This window comes from Rutidosis leptorrhynchoides, chromosome 2 (assembly GCF_046630445.1).
Source record: "Rutidosis leptorrhynchoides isolate AG116_Rl617_1_P2 chromosome 2, CSIRO_AGI_Rlap_v1, whole genome shotgun sequence".
NCBI lineage: Eukaryota > Viridiplantae > Streptophyta > Magnoliopsida > Asterales > Asteraceae > Rutidosis > Rutidosis leptorrhynchoides.
In genome coordinates this window covers 16,183,635-16,203,196 of record NC_092334.1, presented here as the reverse complement: position 1 = coordinate 16,203,196, position 19,562 = coordinate 16,183,635, and the positions used below count along the sequence as shown (strand labels likewise).

Sequence of the window (19,562 nt, the reverse complement as noted above, 5' to 3'; positions counted from 1 at the left end):
GAGATTAATGAAGAATTAGTTTATGTTAATATGATTCACGTAGTTTATGTAGTATCGGTTGAAAACGAAGAACACGGTTATTTTATGCCCTCTCTTTCTACATTATTTTTTGTTTGGATTAACGATAAATATTCAGATACAATAATTATTTCTTCTATGCTCTCTAATATATTAGTTACTCAAAAGAGTACAAGCAATGAGGTGTATTAACTTGGTGCATGAGTATGTGTCGGATGATATGCATATATGCATTTAAGGTAAGCACATTATCATCTACTCCCTCTCGCATTTACTTACGTGCATTTGCAATAACATTATTGCTTACCATTTTGAGTTTTTGCAAAGCATCATTTGAGATTGAAAAGTCTTTGTCATTTTCTCTACTGTAATAAGGTACAGTTGCAACGTTCCATGACGAGGTATGTTGATTCGATGCACAAAAAAGACAAATTCTTAATGAATTATTGTTACTGAAAGGTAAATACTCTTAATTTTTTTTTCGATTCATTTAGTTATAAATGGGTCAATTCAGCCTTTTTTTTGCATAATGATCCATTTTTTTAAATTTTTTTTTAATTTCGGTGTATAAAATCTCAGAAATCATTTTGTTGAAGATATTACTTTTTATTGTAACTTAAAGTAACATAAATTTTAAATTGACATTGACACACTATAACTTATATAAAGTTCTTATAAAAGTCTTCTGGGTTAGTGACCTAACCAAAAAGTAGAAACCTAACTATATTTCTGCTTATGTTTGGTTCACATCTTCGATTTTTGAGGTTAGTTTGATATGAATTACAAAGGCAAGTTGGATGGTCATGTTAAGGTTCCCGGGTTATATAAATAATTGTTTTTGTTTGCTTCTCTATTCACTTTATTTTTATTTTTGCTACGAATTGATTAAACCCTTGTATCGTACTTCGGGTTACTTAATATTTTGATTTACTGCTACAAATGCTTCTATAACATTATTAATTATATTTCTTTCATTTCTCAATGATTATTCATTTCAATAAATTTATGTTACCTTTCAAAATAGGTTTCCTAATCTTTTTTTAAAAACCCGCGATTTCGCGAGTTTTATGAAATGATGATATTCTAAGACAATTTCAGTCATGATAACACAATTAAACAATTAAATTGTAGTATCATGGGTTTGAATATTGGTTTGATGCATTTGCTAGTCTAGAAATAAGATAATAATTATCCTAATTTTCTTTCCTTAATCATCTATGCTTAACAAAAGCATCATCCAAAAACAACCGTTTTTTATAGTTGTTTGTTATTGTTAGTCTGAATGACTATAACAATGGTTAACAACCGAAACCAGTTTTGAAGTGTAACGATTTCGTTATGGCTATGCTTAATTGATTTCATTAGAAGTTATGGTTTTGCATCTGTATGAAGTTGATGTTTCCATAACAATACTATTTGTAATATGTTTATTCAAACATACGATCATACATTTTAATTGTTTAGTTAATACTCGTTTATAATGAAAATATCTGTAGCATATCAAAATTACCATCATTGATCGATTGGCATATCATAAATTTCAATTACATGCCAAACTATTCATTAGTTACAAGCTTCCATAAGTTATATGCTAAAGTATTTAATAATTACGGAGTACATACTTATGCATCAAAATAGAAAGAAACTAAATCCATAGATACATCATTCAACATATTCATTAACACTTTTGCACAAACTAATGGTAAGCCTGCAGAATCAAAATACTTTGATACCGAAACAAACTGTTACACCGGGTGAGTTCTATCTAAGACCATGATGAACCTGCATTCGTCACGCATGAACGCAATCAAACACTTGTATCAGATTCAGGATCCAATTCTTCATCACTTTAATGTCCCAAGTAAATTAAACCTGAGCTGCTGTCATTTTCATTTTTTTCATCATTAGCGATAGGATTATTCTGATACTGGTAATGGACATCAATGTTGGTTTAGCCAGTGTGATCACCCGGACTTCCCACGTTTCTAAAACTGAAATAAAAACATGTATAGTAATATTAACATTATCATAATATTGAACGAAACATTGTAATTAGATATGATGTATGTAGACAAAGGAAAATACCAGTTGATGCATATCAATATCCGTAATGTGTTTGATGCAAGATGGAAAACGCATGTGTGGTGCCAATGTAAGTCGTTTAAGGTGGGTTGATGGATTATTGGTATGTGCTAATTCATCTTCAAACTTGGTCAAGCACATTTCTTCATCATAAATCGTTAAATACCAATAAGCTTGTTGTATTACAGTGAAGCAAATGAAATTACCATGTTTTAATTTTAATTCCTACATTATTAAAGGCTAGCCATTGTTTATGAATCTTATTTCACCTTTTTAGGTGATTTCAACTTTTAATTCAACACTGTTACAGTTGATACATGCATTCCTCTTTTTCACTGTTTTCTTAAATTGTTTACGCAAAAAATGTTTGGGAAGTTGTTGTAGATTAATCATTCAACAAAATAACGTTGATCAATATGTAAACTTTGAAGTTGATGTACTATAAACAAATGTATTAAGTGATAATTGTATTAAGTTTATAGAAATAGAAATACCAATTGTTCTTTTTCTTTGGGAACGATATGAACAATTTAATATGATTGAGGGATGACAGTTTAGACCATATTGTCAAATTAATTGGGATTGGGTCAATTGAGTTATGTTTTTATCTAATATGAGTTGATTGGAGAAGTTTAATCTTAAATTAGTTTAATGGGTCAATTGAAACATAAGGGTAAAAAACAGGAATCAAATGGGTTAAACGATAACCTAAATTGTACTTTAACTTTCAGCTTCATCAATATATCTCGCTCTCTAAACACTAAACCCTAAACATAAACCCAAAATCTAAACCTTAAACATACTAAACCCTAAACTTTAAACTCTAAACCCTAAACGCTAAACAATAAATCCTAAAACCTAAACCCTATACACTAAACTATAAATTCTAAATTCTAAACCCTAAACCCTAACCTGTAAAGAATAAACCCTAAACACTAAATCATAAACACTATATACTAAACTCTAAACCCTAAAATCAACCCTAAACCATAAACCACCCATCCTTTACCCTACACACTAAATCCTAAACACTAAATTCTAAACTCTAAACCTTAAATTCAAAAATCTAAACCCTTAGCCATGAATCCTAAACCATATATACCCTAAACCCTATACACTAAACCAAAAACCCTAAACCCAAACCCTATACACTAAACCCTAAACCCTACATCTATACTCTAAACCATAAATTGTAAAAACAAAACCCTAAGCCCTAAACCATATATCCTAAACCTTAAACCATAAATTCTAAAATTTGAACCTTAAACCTTAAACCTTAAAGTCTAAACCATAAACCCTATACACTAAATCCTAAACCCTAAATCAACCCTAAACCACCAACCCTTAACCTTACACAACAAACCCTAAAATCTAAAACTTAAACCATATACCCTAAACCATAAATTCTAAAATCTAAAGCCTAAACTCTAAAACCTTAAACCCTATATCCAAACCCTAAACTCTAAAACATAAACCCTAAACCTTATATCTAAACCATAAAACCCTTAACTCTAAACCTTAAACGCTAAACAATAAACCTTAAAGCCTAAACCCTAAAACCTAAACCATAAATTCTAAAATATAAACCCTAACCTGTAAACCATAAACCCTAAATCCTATACACTAAACTCTAAATTATAAACCCTAAAACCAACCCTAAACCACCCACCCTTTACCCTACAAACTAAACCCTAAACACTAAACTCCAAACTCTAAACCTCAAACACTAAACCATATACACTTAACCCTAAACCTTAAATTATAAAATAAAATCTAAAACCTTAGCCCCGAACCCTAAACTCTATACACTAAACCATAAACCCTAAACCTATATCCTAAACCTTAAATCATAAATTCTAAAATTTAAACCTTAAAGTCTAAACCATAAATCCTAAACACTAAACCCTATACACTAAACTCGAAACCCTAAACCCAATATCTAAACCCTTAACCCTAAATCAACCCTAAACCACCAACCCTTAACCTTACACAACAAACACTAAACCCTAAACCCTAAACCTTAAACCCTATACCCTAAACCATAAATTCTAAAATCTAAACCCTAAACTCTAACCCTATACACTATATCTAAACCCTAAACCCTAAACGATATACCATAAATTATAAAAACTAAACCCTAAACTCTAATAAAACCAAAAACATTAGATCGATATTTATGAATTCAATAAACCCTAAGCTATAATTCTAAGAAACTCTAGTTAAAGGTCCGCGGTTTCGTGAGGTTTATTGAATTATAATTTTAAGAAAATTTTCAATAATGATAACACAAATAAACAATATAACTTTTCAAAATTTTCAGATATGTAAAAACAAATTCAAAAAGATTGTAAGATTATTCTTATCATTACAAATTACTATGGATCATCAATCTTTGCAAGTTGACCATCAAATATGCCATTTCAAAGCCTCTCGTTTTTCATTGTGTCATGTACGTGGATAGTAAGGAACGAACCATGTTTTTTAGCATACGATGGCTATATTAAGGAATGAGAATTAGCTCAACAAATATTTTGACATGAACACTAAATGAATGGGAGGTGATTCCTACACACCACTTTTTGATCCATCAACACATAATTCACTATTATACCCTTAATTATACTTAGAATAATAATATATGTTCAACTCCCGGGTAAAATTGTGAATTTGTGAAACAAAAGTGTAGATGGATCAAAAAGTGATGTGTGAGAATCACCTCCCTGAAAGTACACCAGTACACCTGCACGTACGACAATCAAATAAAGACACCATCTCCTCAACACAAAAGGTTTTGACTATCTTTTTGTCACAACTTTTTGATCATCCACTATGCTTTTCACATGCTTATAAATAGAATTATGAAGAATATTTTGATTGATGTAACAAAAAAGATAGTAAGTTTGGAAATAATCATAACTTACGGACTTCAGCATTCAGTTCATAGATTCAAAACTCTGCTACTAACATCTAGATAAATAGAATTATGAAGAATGGAATGGAACTATATTACTACCTCCTGACCATAAGTAAGTAAGATGGATATCGGGAATCAAAGTAAGGGCATCCACCTCTGAAGAGGTGGCAAAGCCCGACACATTAGATTGATCACGTCGTATCATGAGGCCTCCCTCATGAACACCATGAGGATCTCTCCTCGAATAGTTTGCAAGATCAAATTCATTATCCGAATCATCAAATTTCTCCTCATCTTCATCACCATCAACTCTTGGACTCTCTAATCATGATCCAATATATTAAGTTCATTAAATATTAAAATCTGAATGCAGTTGACCACAAAAAGATGATCTATACCTTTTATTCGTTTGTATCGAGTTTCGCATTGTATCATAATGTTTCAAGTCATCAAGTGATGTTATTTCGGTCATCCTCCAATAAAAGATAAAAATTTTCATTAGTAGATAGTAAGAAAGTGTTGATACAGTTAACGAATGATATAGATGCTATGTTAATATGATTGCCAAAGCTGTAAAAAAGAATGAAATAGCAGTAACAATAAGAATCAAAGGTGGTTGTGGCTAAGATCAGGAGTTTGCACCCATAATAACATAACAGCTCAATGCATCCAATTCGAGATAATGACTGAGAGTTCAATCATAAACATATGGAACCAGTTATACTTGAACAACCTGAGACTTTATGCTGATAGCAGTTCTTCAGCAAAGATTCGGTGGTAGAAGTGAGCTACAATTAAGCTATCCAAGTGCATACATGTACAAGTAGAGCCTATACATGCTAGCAAAACGTAATGTAGAGATAGAAAAACACTTGTACCATATTAGTCAATGTACATCACAAAACATACAGTGCAAGTTACTTTAATATTCCAACAACAAAATGCACATCATAATTACTCTCAAAAATCACTTTTGTAATAACACATACCTACTTAAACCACAATAATAAATCATCCAAACACCCATGTTAGACATATATAATTACCATATTTCAAAAGTAATCATCAAATTCCTCCTCATCTTCATCACCATCAACTCTTGGAGACTCTCTAATCATGATCCAATATATTAAGTTCATTAAATATTAAAATCTGAATGCAGTTGACCACAAAAAAAATGATCTATACCTTTTATTCGTTTGTATCGAGTTTCGCATTGTATCATAATGTTTCAAGTCATCAAGTGATGTTATTTCGGTCATCCTCCAATAAAAGATACCAATTTTCATTAGTAGATAGTAAGAAAGTGTTGATACAGTTAACGAATGATATAGATGCTATGTTAATATGATTGCCAAAGCTGTAAAAAAGAATGAAATAGCAGTAACTATAAGAATCAAAGGTGGTTGTGGCTAAGATCAGGAGTTTGCACCCATAATAACAGCTCAATGCATCTAATTCGAGATAATGACTGAGAGTTCAATCATAAACATATGGAACCAGTTATACTTGAAGAACCTGAGACTTTATGCTGATAGCAGTTCTTCAGCAAAGACTCGGTGGTAGAAGTGACCTACAATTAACAGCTATCCAAGTGCATACATGTACAAGTAGAGCCTATACACGCTAGCAAAACGTAATGTAGAGATAGAAAAACACTTGTACCATATTAGTCAATGTACATCACAAAACATACAGTGCAAGTTACTTTAATATTCCAACAACAAAATGCACATCATAATTACTCTCAAAAATCACTTTTGTAATAACACATACCTACTTAAACCACAATAATAAATCATCCAAACACCCATGTTAGACATATATAATTACCTTATTTCAAAAGTAAAAAGCGCAAAAATTTTCTAAGAATTAGTAGTACCTCAGTGATCATTTAATCATACTCATTCATGCTAAACTTCCGCTGCATTAAAAGTATATAAGACATATCTCCACAAACAAATTTGTAAACAATGTGAAAGCTTGTTGGAAATTCCTTGTTATATCAAATATATTTTGTGTACTTTGCAAACTGTTGTTTGTAGGCATGCAGCATATTCATACACATACCCCATTGAGTGCACCCTTTGAGTAAACAATATATTAATATCATCATAGCCTAAAAACCATTCTAATTCATTTAGTCCTAAAATCAAATAGAACTAAAAATTCTAATTCACATTTTATGTAACAAAGTGGAGTGTTGGTTAATAAGTAATCACTTGCATAACACAATTAAATTATTGTAAACTGCTAAACTAACCTCATGGTGTCATGCCTCACATTGTCGTTACGAACTCGCTCTTAAAATATTTTTTCTACACATCTTCTCAAAGGAATATTCCCTTTGGACAGCATCCAACTGCACCCACAGTTGAATTTTCTCATATAGTTAATTACTTGTGTTATGGCCCTCAGCCCTCTCAAATGGTCCATAGTACCAGTTTATAATCATAAAAAAGTTATAAATTCATAAAACGGTTATAAACGTTACCTGTGAATCCAATGATTTTCTGAAATGAGAAAGACCAAGCAAAGACCTTCATTGTTCAATCCCTCTCTAAAAGCCTGTTAAACTCATGTTAAAAATCTACTGATGCAAGTAGGGTTCATATTGCAAAAAAAATAAAAAAATAAAAAAAATGACAAGCTGTACCATGTGTACAACTGACTTACGTAATTAACCAACCCTAATTAAGCAAGACGTTATATTGATTAAAAGCGGTAAATTAACTAAAAAGATGAAAGATAAATTTGTGTATAGACGACTCATTGATATATCTAACAAACCAATGAATTGGTTGAACGTAGATCATAAAAGATAGATACCTTAAAACTTAACTCTAGAAAAGAAAATAAGCTGAAAGATCAATAGTCATTCACAAATTAATATACACATAATTGTCACCTGTTGTGACAAATTAGCGACAATTCATTCACAAAAACATTTAGTATACACATAATCGTCACCTGTTGTGACAAATTAGCGATTACAGTTAGAACAAATAAAAATTTGATAAGCGGTAGTGTCGATGATTAGGGTTTTGTTTTTTCTGAGTCATGAATGAATGAATGTAACCTCGATGAACCCCTTTGTTAATTTTATTGGTTGCGAATGAATAATAAATACCTGTCTGTTATTGAACATACAAATTAACCATCATCTAATCTCGATTCTTGTTGGTTGCGAATGAATTATAGCAATCGTTTACCGTTTGTTGTAAAACCGATTTAGTGATGATAATTAGATTTGGTTTTTGGACTGTATAGGTATGACTTATGAGAAAACCCCAAAAGGTTTAACAAAAAAGGTGAAGGGATTAGGTAATGAATGTGGTGAATCTTGTTCGGTGTTTTTTAAATTATTAGATAAGGGTATTTTAGGGATGAAGTGTATGTAAAATTGATTTATTAGCTAATTTTTTTAGCTAAGATACCTTACCAAATAGCACAGCTAATTTGCTTTCTCATTTGCCTCATAATGGACTGAATATACCCGCATTAGATATATATATTCTTACTCCAGCTTCAATGATGTAATTTTCCTGCAGTAAACATAGTGTAATGTGAGGTTAATGTGTGACCCGATCGTAACAACTGTGCATAACTACATATGGTTCAAATAAAATTATTTTATGATATGCTAGGTATGATACTTAGTTTCACTAAAGATAAAAAGATAATAGAATCACCAAAAGGCAGGAGTAGGAGCTCATTAAGTAATGGCATCAGTAGTATACATTAACTGTATAGTCAAATATGATTAGTAAAGCCATATTTAACTGCGATAAAATAATACCAGGTTTCATCCACAAATCAATTGATTCTAGAAATTTTTAGGCATACACAAATCATTTGCTGTTGAGTAAGATGTGAATGACACTCTCTTGAGAGTTGAAACTTTTGCAGCTGATTTCAGAACATTGAGTGTGCCTTAACTGATGGATCTATAATTAGTGCTTAAAAAGAAAAGGCTAATAAGCTTGTAAGCTGCACCATTGTTTTATAAGTTATACGAAATTTTGGACTGTTGCAGCTGATTTCAGAATATTATTGAAATCATTTATGTTTTATTATTGAAATCCACCATTAAACTTCACATACACAAACAATCAAACAAAAGGTAACTGCCCATTAAGTTGATGTCATGTGCAGGTCAAATCATACGAAATTTTGGATTGTTGCAGCTGATTTCGGAATATTATTGAAATCATTTATGTTTTATTATTGAAATCCACCATTAAACTTCACATACCCAAACAATCAAACAAAAGGTAACTGCCCATTAAGTTGATGTCATGTGCAGGTCAAATTCAAGCCCACACAAGACTACTTAAATTTCAAGGTACAGACTTGCATTATATACATAGAAAAATTACAAAGATGCATTTATCAAATGCACCTTCAAGAGTTATTCTGACTTATTGATGCATATATACCCAATTTGATATGCGATAATCTAGGTTAGGGTTTGACAGTAACCAACTTAATTCACATAAATAAAAAATGATAAATACCTCATAGCAGATTCTGATGAAGCAGAGCATTAGAATACGTAGATTATCGCATATCAAATCAGGTATATATGCATCAATACCAACGATTTTTAACCCTAACCAACTATATTATCGATACCATACTCTGGCGAGGTGAACTTCAGAAACCTCTTCATGTTTCGTATTGGTGAACTCGATAAACGGTGTTGCTTTTCGTCGATGATTTTGATAAGTGTCGATGATTTAGCAGATGAAGTTAGGGTTTTTGTTTTTTCTAGTATCGTGAACGAATGAATGAATGAATGAAACCCTTCTTTTGTTAATTTATCCCGTGTTATTTCTTTTATTTATTATTATTAGAGAGGGTAATTTAGGGATGAGTATTTTAAAAATTGATTTATTAGCTAATTTGTTTAGTGAATGATTAATGATCATTGGATTAAGGGTTATTCTAACGTAATTTTTCAATCTAACGGTGATTAAGGGGGTTTTGAAAAAAATTATTAGCTAATAAAAACCCTCTTTTGATGTATAGTAGGATTTGTATAAGATCACCAGATCTGTATAATTGTAATCTGCATGATCATTTGATCTATATATATATATATATATATATATATATATATATATATATATATATATATATATATATATATATCAATTTTTTTTGTGAATTGTGGTTGAAAGTTATTTTAGGATGTTTGTATCTATATATTATATCTATATATCTATATTATATATATTATTAAATTAATTACAAATTAATTAATGGCATATAAAGAGATTATATCTTTAATCTTTAATTATATTATATATTATATATGAGATATGAGATAATTGAGGAATAATATCGATTTTTAATACTTTTGATATAAGATCTCTAAAAGATTACGGAATATATAGCTATAGGAGTGAATCTTGATTTACTCCGTATATATTATGATCGAATTGGTCTATAATTTTTAAAACTAAATTATGATTTGCTACTCTATATTTCTCGGTCAAAATGTCCAATTTGACTACACAATTTTAAGTTTGTGCATGAATTACAATCCATTATCAAGTAATATATTTATCTATTAATTAATAAACGAAATATTACAAAAACTAGTTTATAACCCGCGATTTCGCGGGTTTTTAAAAAAAGATTAGGAAACCTATTTTGAAAGGTAACATAAATTTATTGAAATGAATAATCATTGAGGAATGAAAGAAATATAATTAATAATGTTATAGAAGCGTTTGTAGCAGTAAATCAAAATATTAAGTAACCCGAAGTACGATACAATGGTTTAATCAATTCGTAGCAAAAATAAAAATAAAGTGAATAGAGAAGCAAACAAAAACAATTATTTATATAACCCGGGAACCTTAACATGACCATCCAACTTGCCTTTGTAATTCATATCAAACTAACCTCAAAAATCGAAGATGTGAACCAAACATAAGCAGAAATATAGTTAGGTTTCTACTTTTTGGTTAGGTCACTAACCAAAGACTTTTATAAGAACTTTATATAAGTTATAGTGTGTCAATGTCAATTTAAAATTTATGTTACTTTAAGTTATAATAAAAAGTAATATCTTCAACAAAATGATTTCTGAGATTTTATACACCGAAATTAAAAAAAAATAAAAAATTATGGATCATTATGCAAAAATAGGCTGAATTGACCCATTTATAACTAAATGAGTCGGAAAAAAAATTAAGAGTATTTACCTTTCAGTAACAATAATTCATTAAGAATTTGTCTTTTTTGTGCATCGAATCGACATACCTCGTTATGGAACGTTGCAACTGTACCTTATTACAGTAGAGAAAATGACAAAGACTTTTCAATCTCAAATGATGCTTTGCAAAAACTCAAAATGGTAAGCAATAATGTTATTGCAAATGCACGTAAGTAAATGCGAGAGGGAGTAGATGATAATGTGCTTACCTTAAATGCATATATGCATATCATCCGACACATACTCATGCACCAAGTTAATACACCTCATTGCTTGTACTCTTTTGAGTAACTAATATATTAGAGAGCATAGAAGAAATAATTATTGTATCTGAATATTTATCGTTAATCCAAACAAAAAATAATGTAGAAAGAGAGGGCATAAAAAAACCGTGAAAATATAAAACTTGTTACCAATTTTCAATAGAACTTTGCGACTTAAGCATGTGATTAAAAAAAACCTTCTATGGTAACTTTGTTACCTGATTTTGCAGCAAATGGCTTTGTAGGAAGGTCCCAGACTTCTTTCACTTAATCAATTGCACTCCAATTGAGTATGAATCCTACAAAACATAAAGTACTGTGGTTAGAACCCATTTAAAAGGCTATAGAAATTTATCACTATTGTATCACATTAGCATTAAACAAACACAGTTAACGGTTAAAACTTGTTTATCAAAATTTTAAGGGATAATTCATACATTTAGAAATAGAGTACTAAACATACCTAACAGTACTAAAAAATGATGCTTTATTTAACACGAACATAAGATAGAAACATAATGAACACTCTTAAGAAAAACATAAGTAGTAAAAGTAGCCCGTTATTTACAAATGTTAAAAAGAAGTCATCTATGAGATAAATCGAGAGGCGATAACATAAGCCTTTTACCATGTCATTTACAAATTTAGTTATATTGATCATTGAACAACTTGCAAGTAAAAATAAATAAAATTACATAATGAAAACGAAATTCATACCATACTGAATCGAGAATCTACAATGGTGAATCTTGAGGACTCAAATCGATTGCACCATAAGAACCCTAATTTGATACTGAAACGGGAAGGAGAATTTTTGATTGATGATTGCAACCTACGAAACCAAAATCATCGTGAACTCTGATTTTCGGATTCCTGATTGAATAGAAGTTACCCTAATTGCAGCGTTGCATCGTCAATTTTCTAGGTTCGGTATGAATTTCTTAAGAAAAAGAGAAGTGTGTTTTTTTCTTATTTGGTTTTTGTGATAAATGGGATGACTACTATGAACCCCCTGTGTTTTCATTAGCGACGGATACTTTAAGGGTATTTTTATCAATAAACAATAGAAAATGATAGAGAGACAATTGATGAGTGATCAAACAATCTAATAGTTGTTGTTGAAAGATGCTCCATAATCTAATGGTTGTTTTTACTTCATTTAAAATTTTTGAAAGTTGATTAGCTAATTCTGACTTTGTTATTATATATAATATATAAATATATAATATAGATAGATATAGATAGATATAGATATAGATATAAATATAGATATAGATGTAGATGTAGATCTATGATATGTTGTATGTCAACCTACATTCACCTTTACACCAGCTATAATTGAAAATACATATACATCAGATAACATTGATAAACACTCATTCAACAAACTGAAAAAAACCCACAGCTAAGATCAACCGCTGCTAACCCTGCCTGACCTAGACCAATCAAAATACATACCCCTCCGAGCACGACCAAGCCCACAGGAGACCTCCTGACAGCCACATCACTAAACCGATAAACACCATCGCCTGGGAAACACAAGAACATCTAACTCGAGGCCGGCACACCGAAAAAATACCTATCCAATGAACAAACCCACAGTACGGGCGGTAGAAAACCCCTCGAGAGATCACCCGTCCACCGAATTTAATGAACATATTTGAAGTAGACCTTATTTAAAAGGTTTTGGTCCGGTCGGTACATCGAATCTTAGATGTGATTTTAGTCGTTTGTTTTGTTTACTCTTGTAAACCTTTTATTCACTTTGTTGGTGATTAAGTTGTGTTGGTTTAACATGTTTTATTTGTTTTTTCGTTATTTGTGATTGTTGACTAGGCTTAGATTTTGTTTATTGTTGTATTGTTTTTTTATCTTATTGATCTGTGAATTATTTTGTTTATTATTGTTTATTTTTTGAAAAATATGTTTTAAGTAAACCGTTGATCAAACTTATACAATTATTCATGATAGGCACATTTTAATGGTTACAAATCATTAAATGACAAGTAAATTTGTTCTTATCCCAATAGATATACATGTATATAGCCATATAGGTTACATGAAGGAAAGTATGCACCCATATAAAGAAGGGTATATGGTTCAACACAACATGATTGTTTCACATTGTTGATCACTGAATCAGTAAGCTAGTAGTCAAATAACCGGTTATTTTCGTTCCCGACAACAGACACAAACCGGACAAAACCAAACCCGACTCGGTCATTACACTCGTAAAACTGACACACTCCTTGAAAAAGCAACAACATTAGGTTCACAAGACTAAACACGATCGCGATAACTTTCCACCACGCAAGAAAATACTTCTTGATAAAATGATAAACCTTAACCCGTGGCACGTTACCATAATACTTGTTAACTCGGGCAACCGTCTTCTGTAAACCTGACTCCTCATCGGTTTTCAAGTTCGATTTGCTTATCCCGTTAAAAAGTTTAACGATTTCCTCATCTTCTAAATCGCCCTCGATTATATTCTTGTCACGAAGGATTCTAACGTCCTTAACGCTATCGATAATCCCACACATTATATCCACATACTCTGTGAAATCGAGGTTAGTAAACGTACGATTCGTGAACATTAACCCTTCATATGCCACCAAGTTTCTTAATATAACTTCTGAATCGGATTTTAAATCAAGTATAGGGAGGTAAAATGTATTCGTTTCATCGTCAAATTCAACGTCTCGTATCCCTCCAGGTGTCATACAAAATTCAGTCTTTCCGATTCTTGAAAGCTCAGAAGCTGATGGGATATCGATTTCAAGAACCGCAGGGTTTTCACCCAAAAGTTTCTTGATCAAAGTTATAATCTTGTCCCATGGTAATTTCAAGATGATCAAAAGAGGTTGTAAAAAGGCGTTCGCTCCTGGACATAAATCACCCGCCATTTGAACTGCGTTTTCCACATCTTCAAGGTCAATTACATCGTCCAAGAAATTGTTTCGATTAAACTGGTTTTTCGCAGACACGTTATGGTTTACGATCAAATGATACATACAATCAAGCAAATGAAACCTGCTTGTTATATCAAGATCAATTCGAGTTAGTCTTCTACTAAACTTAAGTGGAGATCGAGTTTCGACTATTTTAATCAACACATTCGAAAGAAACGAATTGTTACAAACACCGGATAAATGTTGCTCTAAAGCAGTCCAAATTTCCATTAAAACCACAACTGGGATTTGGTTTTCAAGCATCACAATATCTTCAAATAACTGTAATGAATCTCCTTCTGATAATTTTATCAAAAGATCAATCAAGAAAACACCATCAATAGCAAAAATCCATGCTAACGTATCATCATTGACATCAAAATATAAGTCATAGCAGCTACGAAGTTCTGGAACGAGTTCTTTAAGATTATCGGTCACAATTACTTTCTTGAAATGAGATGTGATCTTGTAGGGTGTTAGCATAGTTTTTGCAGTAGTGAGTTTCATCTGTTCTTGCTTGCTATATCGCTCTGTTTGAAAATGGTGAATAGGGCCCAACCCGATATGTTGGGGAACATAAGATTCGGGCTTTTCAGTGGTTAAGTTTTCGGGTGTTTGGAAGATGCAGATAGGAAGATCGGTGTCGACTACAAGATTGTTTTCGAAGGTTTTACTGATTCGATCAACCCATTGTTGTTGATCATCAATAAAAGATGAAGAAAATGGGATTGTAGAAATTGAAGGTAGCATTGTTGTTATGATTGTGCTAAATAATGTAGATCATGATAATGTGTATATGTATATGTTGAAGATAGATTTTAATTGAGATTATCGAGTGGTTTATTGATTAATCCGTCAGTAAAGATTCTTTAATTTGTTGTTATTATAGAGATTAATGTCAAACTTGTTCTTTTCTTTGGACAAACTTAACACACAAAGACAAATTCATAAACATCAGCATCAACACATATTTTTACATCTTCATATACATCTCATAGTAAAAAAAAAAAAACAGATTACATAAATCAAACCAAATTTAAGAGAGTTGATACTATGTTACTTTGTTAAACAATTTAGGACAACCATAAACTTCACAAAACGAGTAAACAATCATCAACATACATGCCAAAATTGTAAGAACAATAGTTAAAACTTTTCGTGAACCACGCATTCGTTTCTTCATGTACTTCCATACCTTAATCCTCAACCTTCTGTTGTAATACTCATTAAGTTGTTCAACAATTTCGTTACTCTTAACACTCTCATTCAACTTGTTCATCCCATTGAAGAATTCGACAATCTTTGTGTTCGTCATATTGCCTTCGATTATGCCCTTACCCTTGAGCAACATAACATCTTCCTCAGTGTCTATCATCCCACTCATCAAGTCAACGTATTGACTCAATTCCATTGTTGAACTTGATGTTGCCACTTCATAAGCAACCAGATTTCGTAACACAACATCTGAATATGTGTCAAGAGTGATGACTGGAACGTATAACGTGGCTTCGTTTGATACAAACTTAGCGTCCCTAATACCTCCATTCGTAGGGATAAAGTTGATCCGTCCGTATTTGCTTAAAGATGAGACAGAAGGGATATTAATTTCGATTGCACGAGGATGATCATCACCTTCTTCGTCTAACTTATCGCGAATTTGTATTCCAAGTAAATTCGATATTTTGTCCCATGGGATGCTTACCATAACACTGATTGCTTTCCCAAATTTTCTTATCTTGCCCAATTTTTGGCCCATTTCAATTATCTCGTCCATATGTCCGCGGATAATATGATCTTTCTTTGGTACATTGTGCATGACGTTAGATCGTTCCCCATGACATGTTTCAAGAGAATCATGTTTATGTGATTCGTTATTAACGATTAAATGGTACATAAGATCAAGCAAATGTAAATAACTTGTATCTCCAATAGAATAACTTGAATCGCGAGTTAATTTAAGAGGAGAATGTACCTCACAAAAACCTATCAACATTGGGAGTAAATCAGGATCACCATTGATGATCATTTGTAGTTCATTCAAGATCACCAAGGGGATTTGGTTTTCGAGTACCATTACGTCTCTATAAAGAGTATCGTAGTGCAACAATCTTTTTGGTATGTATGGCTCCATTTCGCCATAATGCTTAAAAAGATCAAGCAAAAACAGGCCATCAATTGCGATGATCCAAGCTAACATCTCATCATCAAGGTCTAGATACTTGTGGTAGCATGCACGAATCATGGGCTCGATCTTTTTGAGCCGTTCTATCACCAACGGCCCAAAGGATCGAACTTGATCAGGATTCAAGAATGCTTTAACAACTGCAACTTTGTACCTCTCCATTTGATAGAGATGAGTCTCGAAATGATGATAAGGTCCTATAGCGATAGCTTGAGGTACATAGGCTTCGGGTTTGAAACGACTTATGGATTTTGGAACATTAAAAACACAAACAGGAATATTACTAATGTCGATCCCAACCTCTTCATTGAAATTCTTACTGATATGATCCACCCATCCTTGTTTGCCAATATTCACATTCGTAATCGAATTGATGGGTTGTTTTTCTTTCATTTTTGTTATTGTATTATGCTTTTGATTTAGATTTGAGGTACTTTGCACAGCAATATGATACCAATAATTTATAGGAAAAGTGAATTAGATTCCATGGATACATAGTTATTTAGATAAAGATACCTTAAACAATGTTTGAGTTAGAAATGTAACTATTACAACTCCTGAAATTATTCTTGCTCTTCAAGTTTAAGTTGTTCTAGTTATTTGTTTAAACATAGACTAATTATTCTTGAGATTAAGAATACTTGTAAGCAAAGTATAATCTTTCTTCATGCAAACAGTAAAATAATCCAGTTGTTTAATTTGATAAGAAGCTTAGAATCCTAATCAAAGTTAATTAGTTAGTAAAATAGCCATGCAATTATATATCGATAACTTATGAATCCATAAACGGATCTTACCATAATTTAACATATTGATTAGCAGAAATATAACACTTTACATGAATATGAAGGCCTAAATGTACATTCAGAACAGACGAAACAATTAAAATAATCTTCTTGTTTAATTTAAAAAGAAGCTTATAATCCTAATGAAAGATGGCTTGCTTATGAATAGATAAAATAAATGGATCTTAACAAATTAAAACAAAACTTAGCTGAAAGATTAACACTTTACATGAAGTTGTAAGCCTGAATGTACTTTCTAACCAGTAAACAAAGGAAACATTAAAGGACATACTAATTATTAAGCCACCATCTGGAAACTCGTTTGCTATCATAAACATCGAAAAACGACTGGAAAATCAATAGCAACAACAGTAGGAGTGTAGAAACAACAGTCAATATATAATTTCCATGATTTGTAGACATAGTTCGTCACAAAGCTATACACCCTTATATACAATGTCTGTCGATGATACTTGTTTAGTAATGCTGCAGTACTGTCTTTGTAAACTTTCTGAGACGATTTATTCATCCCATTAAACAAATCTGCAACTTGCAAATCAGTTAAGCTTCCTTTAACAATCCCAGCAAGTCGAAGCAAAGTTACATCCTCCTTTGCATCAATAATGTCACACATAATATCAAGATATTGTGCAAGTACATGGTTTCCTGACATATTACTAGCCATTTCATAAGCTTCTAGGTTTCGCAATACGACTTCTGAGTTTCTGTTTAGGGTAGTTACTTGGAGGTAGAGCGTCGCTGTTACATCATGCATCAAAATACGTTTCGAGGGTCCCACTATTCTGACGATCAAACGCAATTCCAGCCATTTTGGAAAGTTGTGAAACTGAAGGGATATCATTTAAAGGCTCCTTCTAAAATCTCTCATCCACTAATATATTATATAGTTAGTAGAATGAGGCTTTTGCTCTCCACAACCCACGTACATATCGCATGATATTGGGATCATGGTATTGTTGACTACATGATAAACCCACGTAGACTAGTTGGTGAGGAAATATATCTTTGACCAATCCCACACAACTATTTTCTGTTACCTTTCCAACTTGTTGGTTCTCGCATATGGGTAGATCCACCCGGATCACTCCTCCCCTTCTCCGGCGAAGATGACTAGCTTCTGCTAGTCTCTTTTTTATAAACACTCTCAAATTACAACCATGTGTTGTTTTATAATTTGAGGCTTTTTTTCTACCTTCTTTCTATTAACAAAAGAAGATGCTCCATGTTTTCCCAACCCAATACAATTATTTTTTTCATAGGATCATGGGCCTTCTCGTTTTTTTTCTTCTTGTTCCTCTTCCTTCTATAAATAAAAAGAAGAATTTACAATCTTCTCATGTTTAACATTTTTTAAAAATGTAAACATGGCAAATGGTTATTTTTTTCTTCATAGCCATTTTTTTTGTTGTCTTCTTTCTTCTTCTTTTTCTTTTTCTTTCGGGCTATTCCTATGAAATTTGAACGATCTCGCGGAAACTTTATAAGTTGTCACACAAAGAAAAAAGAACCAAAATCTGATACCTCTTGATCCGTTACAAGAATAATGGACTTGACAATTCTTGTAAGGATGGACTATATGTTTCTGATTGTGGTACGTATATGGAAACAAGAACAAGATGATAGCAAATATAGTTGGGGTTAAAATAATTGTATTTATTTCTCTCTCAAAATTACAAATACAAGTGAATGTAAACTTGAGGCTACCCCACACTCTCTTTAATCACTAATGCATGGAAAAGTAATTAAAGGCTCCTTCTAAAATCTCTCATCCACTAATATATATATAGTTAGTAGAATGAGGCTTTTGCTCTCCACAACCCACGTACATATCGCATGATAATGGGATCATGGTATTGTTGACTACATGATAAACCCACGTAGACTAGTTGGTGAGGAAATATATCTTTGACCAATCTCACACAACTATTTTCTGTTACCTTTCCAACTTGTTGGTTCTTGCATATGGGTAGATCCACCCGGATCACATACATATATTATGTAATTAATCTCGTAAAGAGAACTCATATTTGAATTTAAATAATAATTTATAATTAATGAGAGTGAATTTCTTTCCCAAAAATATGAAATAAATAAATGAGTAGATTTAATTTAATTAGTCA

At 31.7% G+C, this 19,562-nt stretch overlaps 2 protein-coding genes and 1 long non-coding RNA gene across 4 annotated transcripts; all 3 read right to left on the bottom strand.

Annotated features, from left to right (window-relative positions):
- Nucleotides 1–5,493: 5,493 nt before the first annotated feature.
- Nucleotides 5,494–9,784, bottom strand: LOC139890592 (uncharacterized). Of its 2 annotated transcripts, none has more exons than XR_011773388.1 (5): nucleotides 9,532–9,784; nucleotides 8,452–8,559; nucleotides 7,509–7,582; nucleotides 6,203–7,376; nucleotides 5,494–6,124 (listed from the first exon to the last, which is right to left on the bottom strand). It is a non-coding gene; the product is annotated as an uncharacterized lncRNA (long non-coding RNA). The 2 variants fall into 2 exon arrangements; XR_011773389.1 differs by having other exon boundaries at nucleotides 8,457–8,559.
- Nucleotides 9,785–13,650: 3,866 nt separating this feature from the next.
- On the bottom strand, nucleotides 13,651–15,204 carry LOC139887637 (putative UPF0481 protein At3g02645). The gene has a single exon (XM_071870709.1). The coding sequence runs from the start codon at nucleotides 15,202–15,204 to the stop codon at nucleotides 13,651–13,653; it is 1,554 nt and encodes a 517-aa protein (XP_071726810.1).
- A 301-nt stretch (nucleotides 15,205–15,505) lies between these two features.
- On the bottom strand, nucleotides 15,506–17,029 carry LOC139887635 (putative UPF0481 protein At3g02645). Its single transcript, XM_071870708.1, has one exon. It carries the CDS (start codon nucleotides 17,027–17,029, stop codon nucleotides 15,506–15,508), a length of 1,524 nt encoding a protein of 507 aa, XP_071726809.1.
- Between the last annotated feature and the right edge of the window lie 2,533 nt (nucleotides 17,030–19,562).

Coding starts and splice junctions, on each gene's coding strand:
- LOC139887637 (XM_071870709.1), bottom strand. CDS start 15,204: ATGCTACCTTCAATTTCTACAATCCCATTTTCTTCATCTTTTATTGAT.
- LOC139887635 (XM_071870708.1), bottom strand. CDS start 17,029: ATGAAAGAAAAACAACCCATCAATTCGATTACGAATGTGAATATTGGC.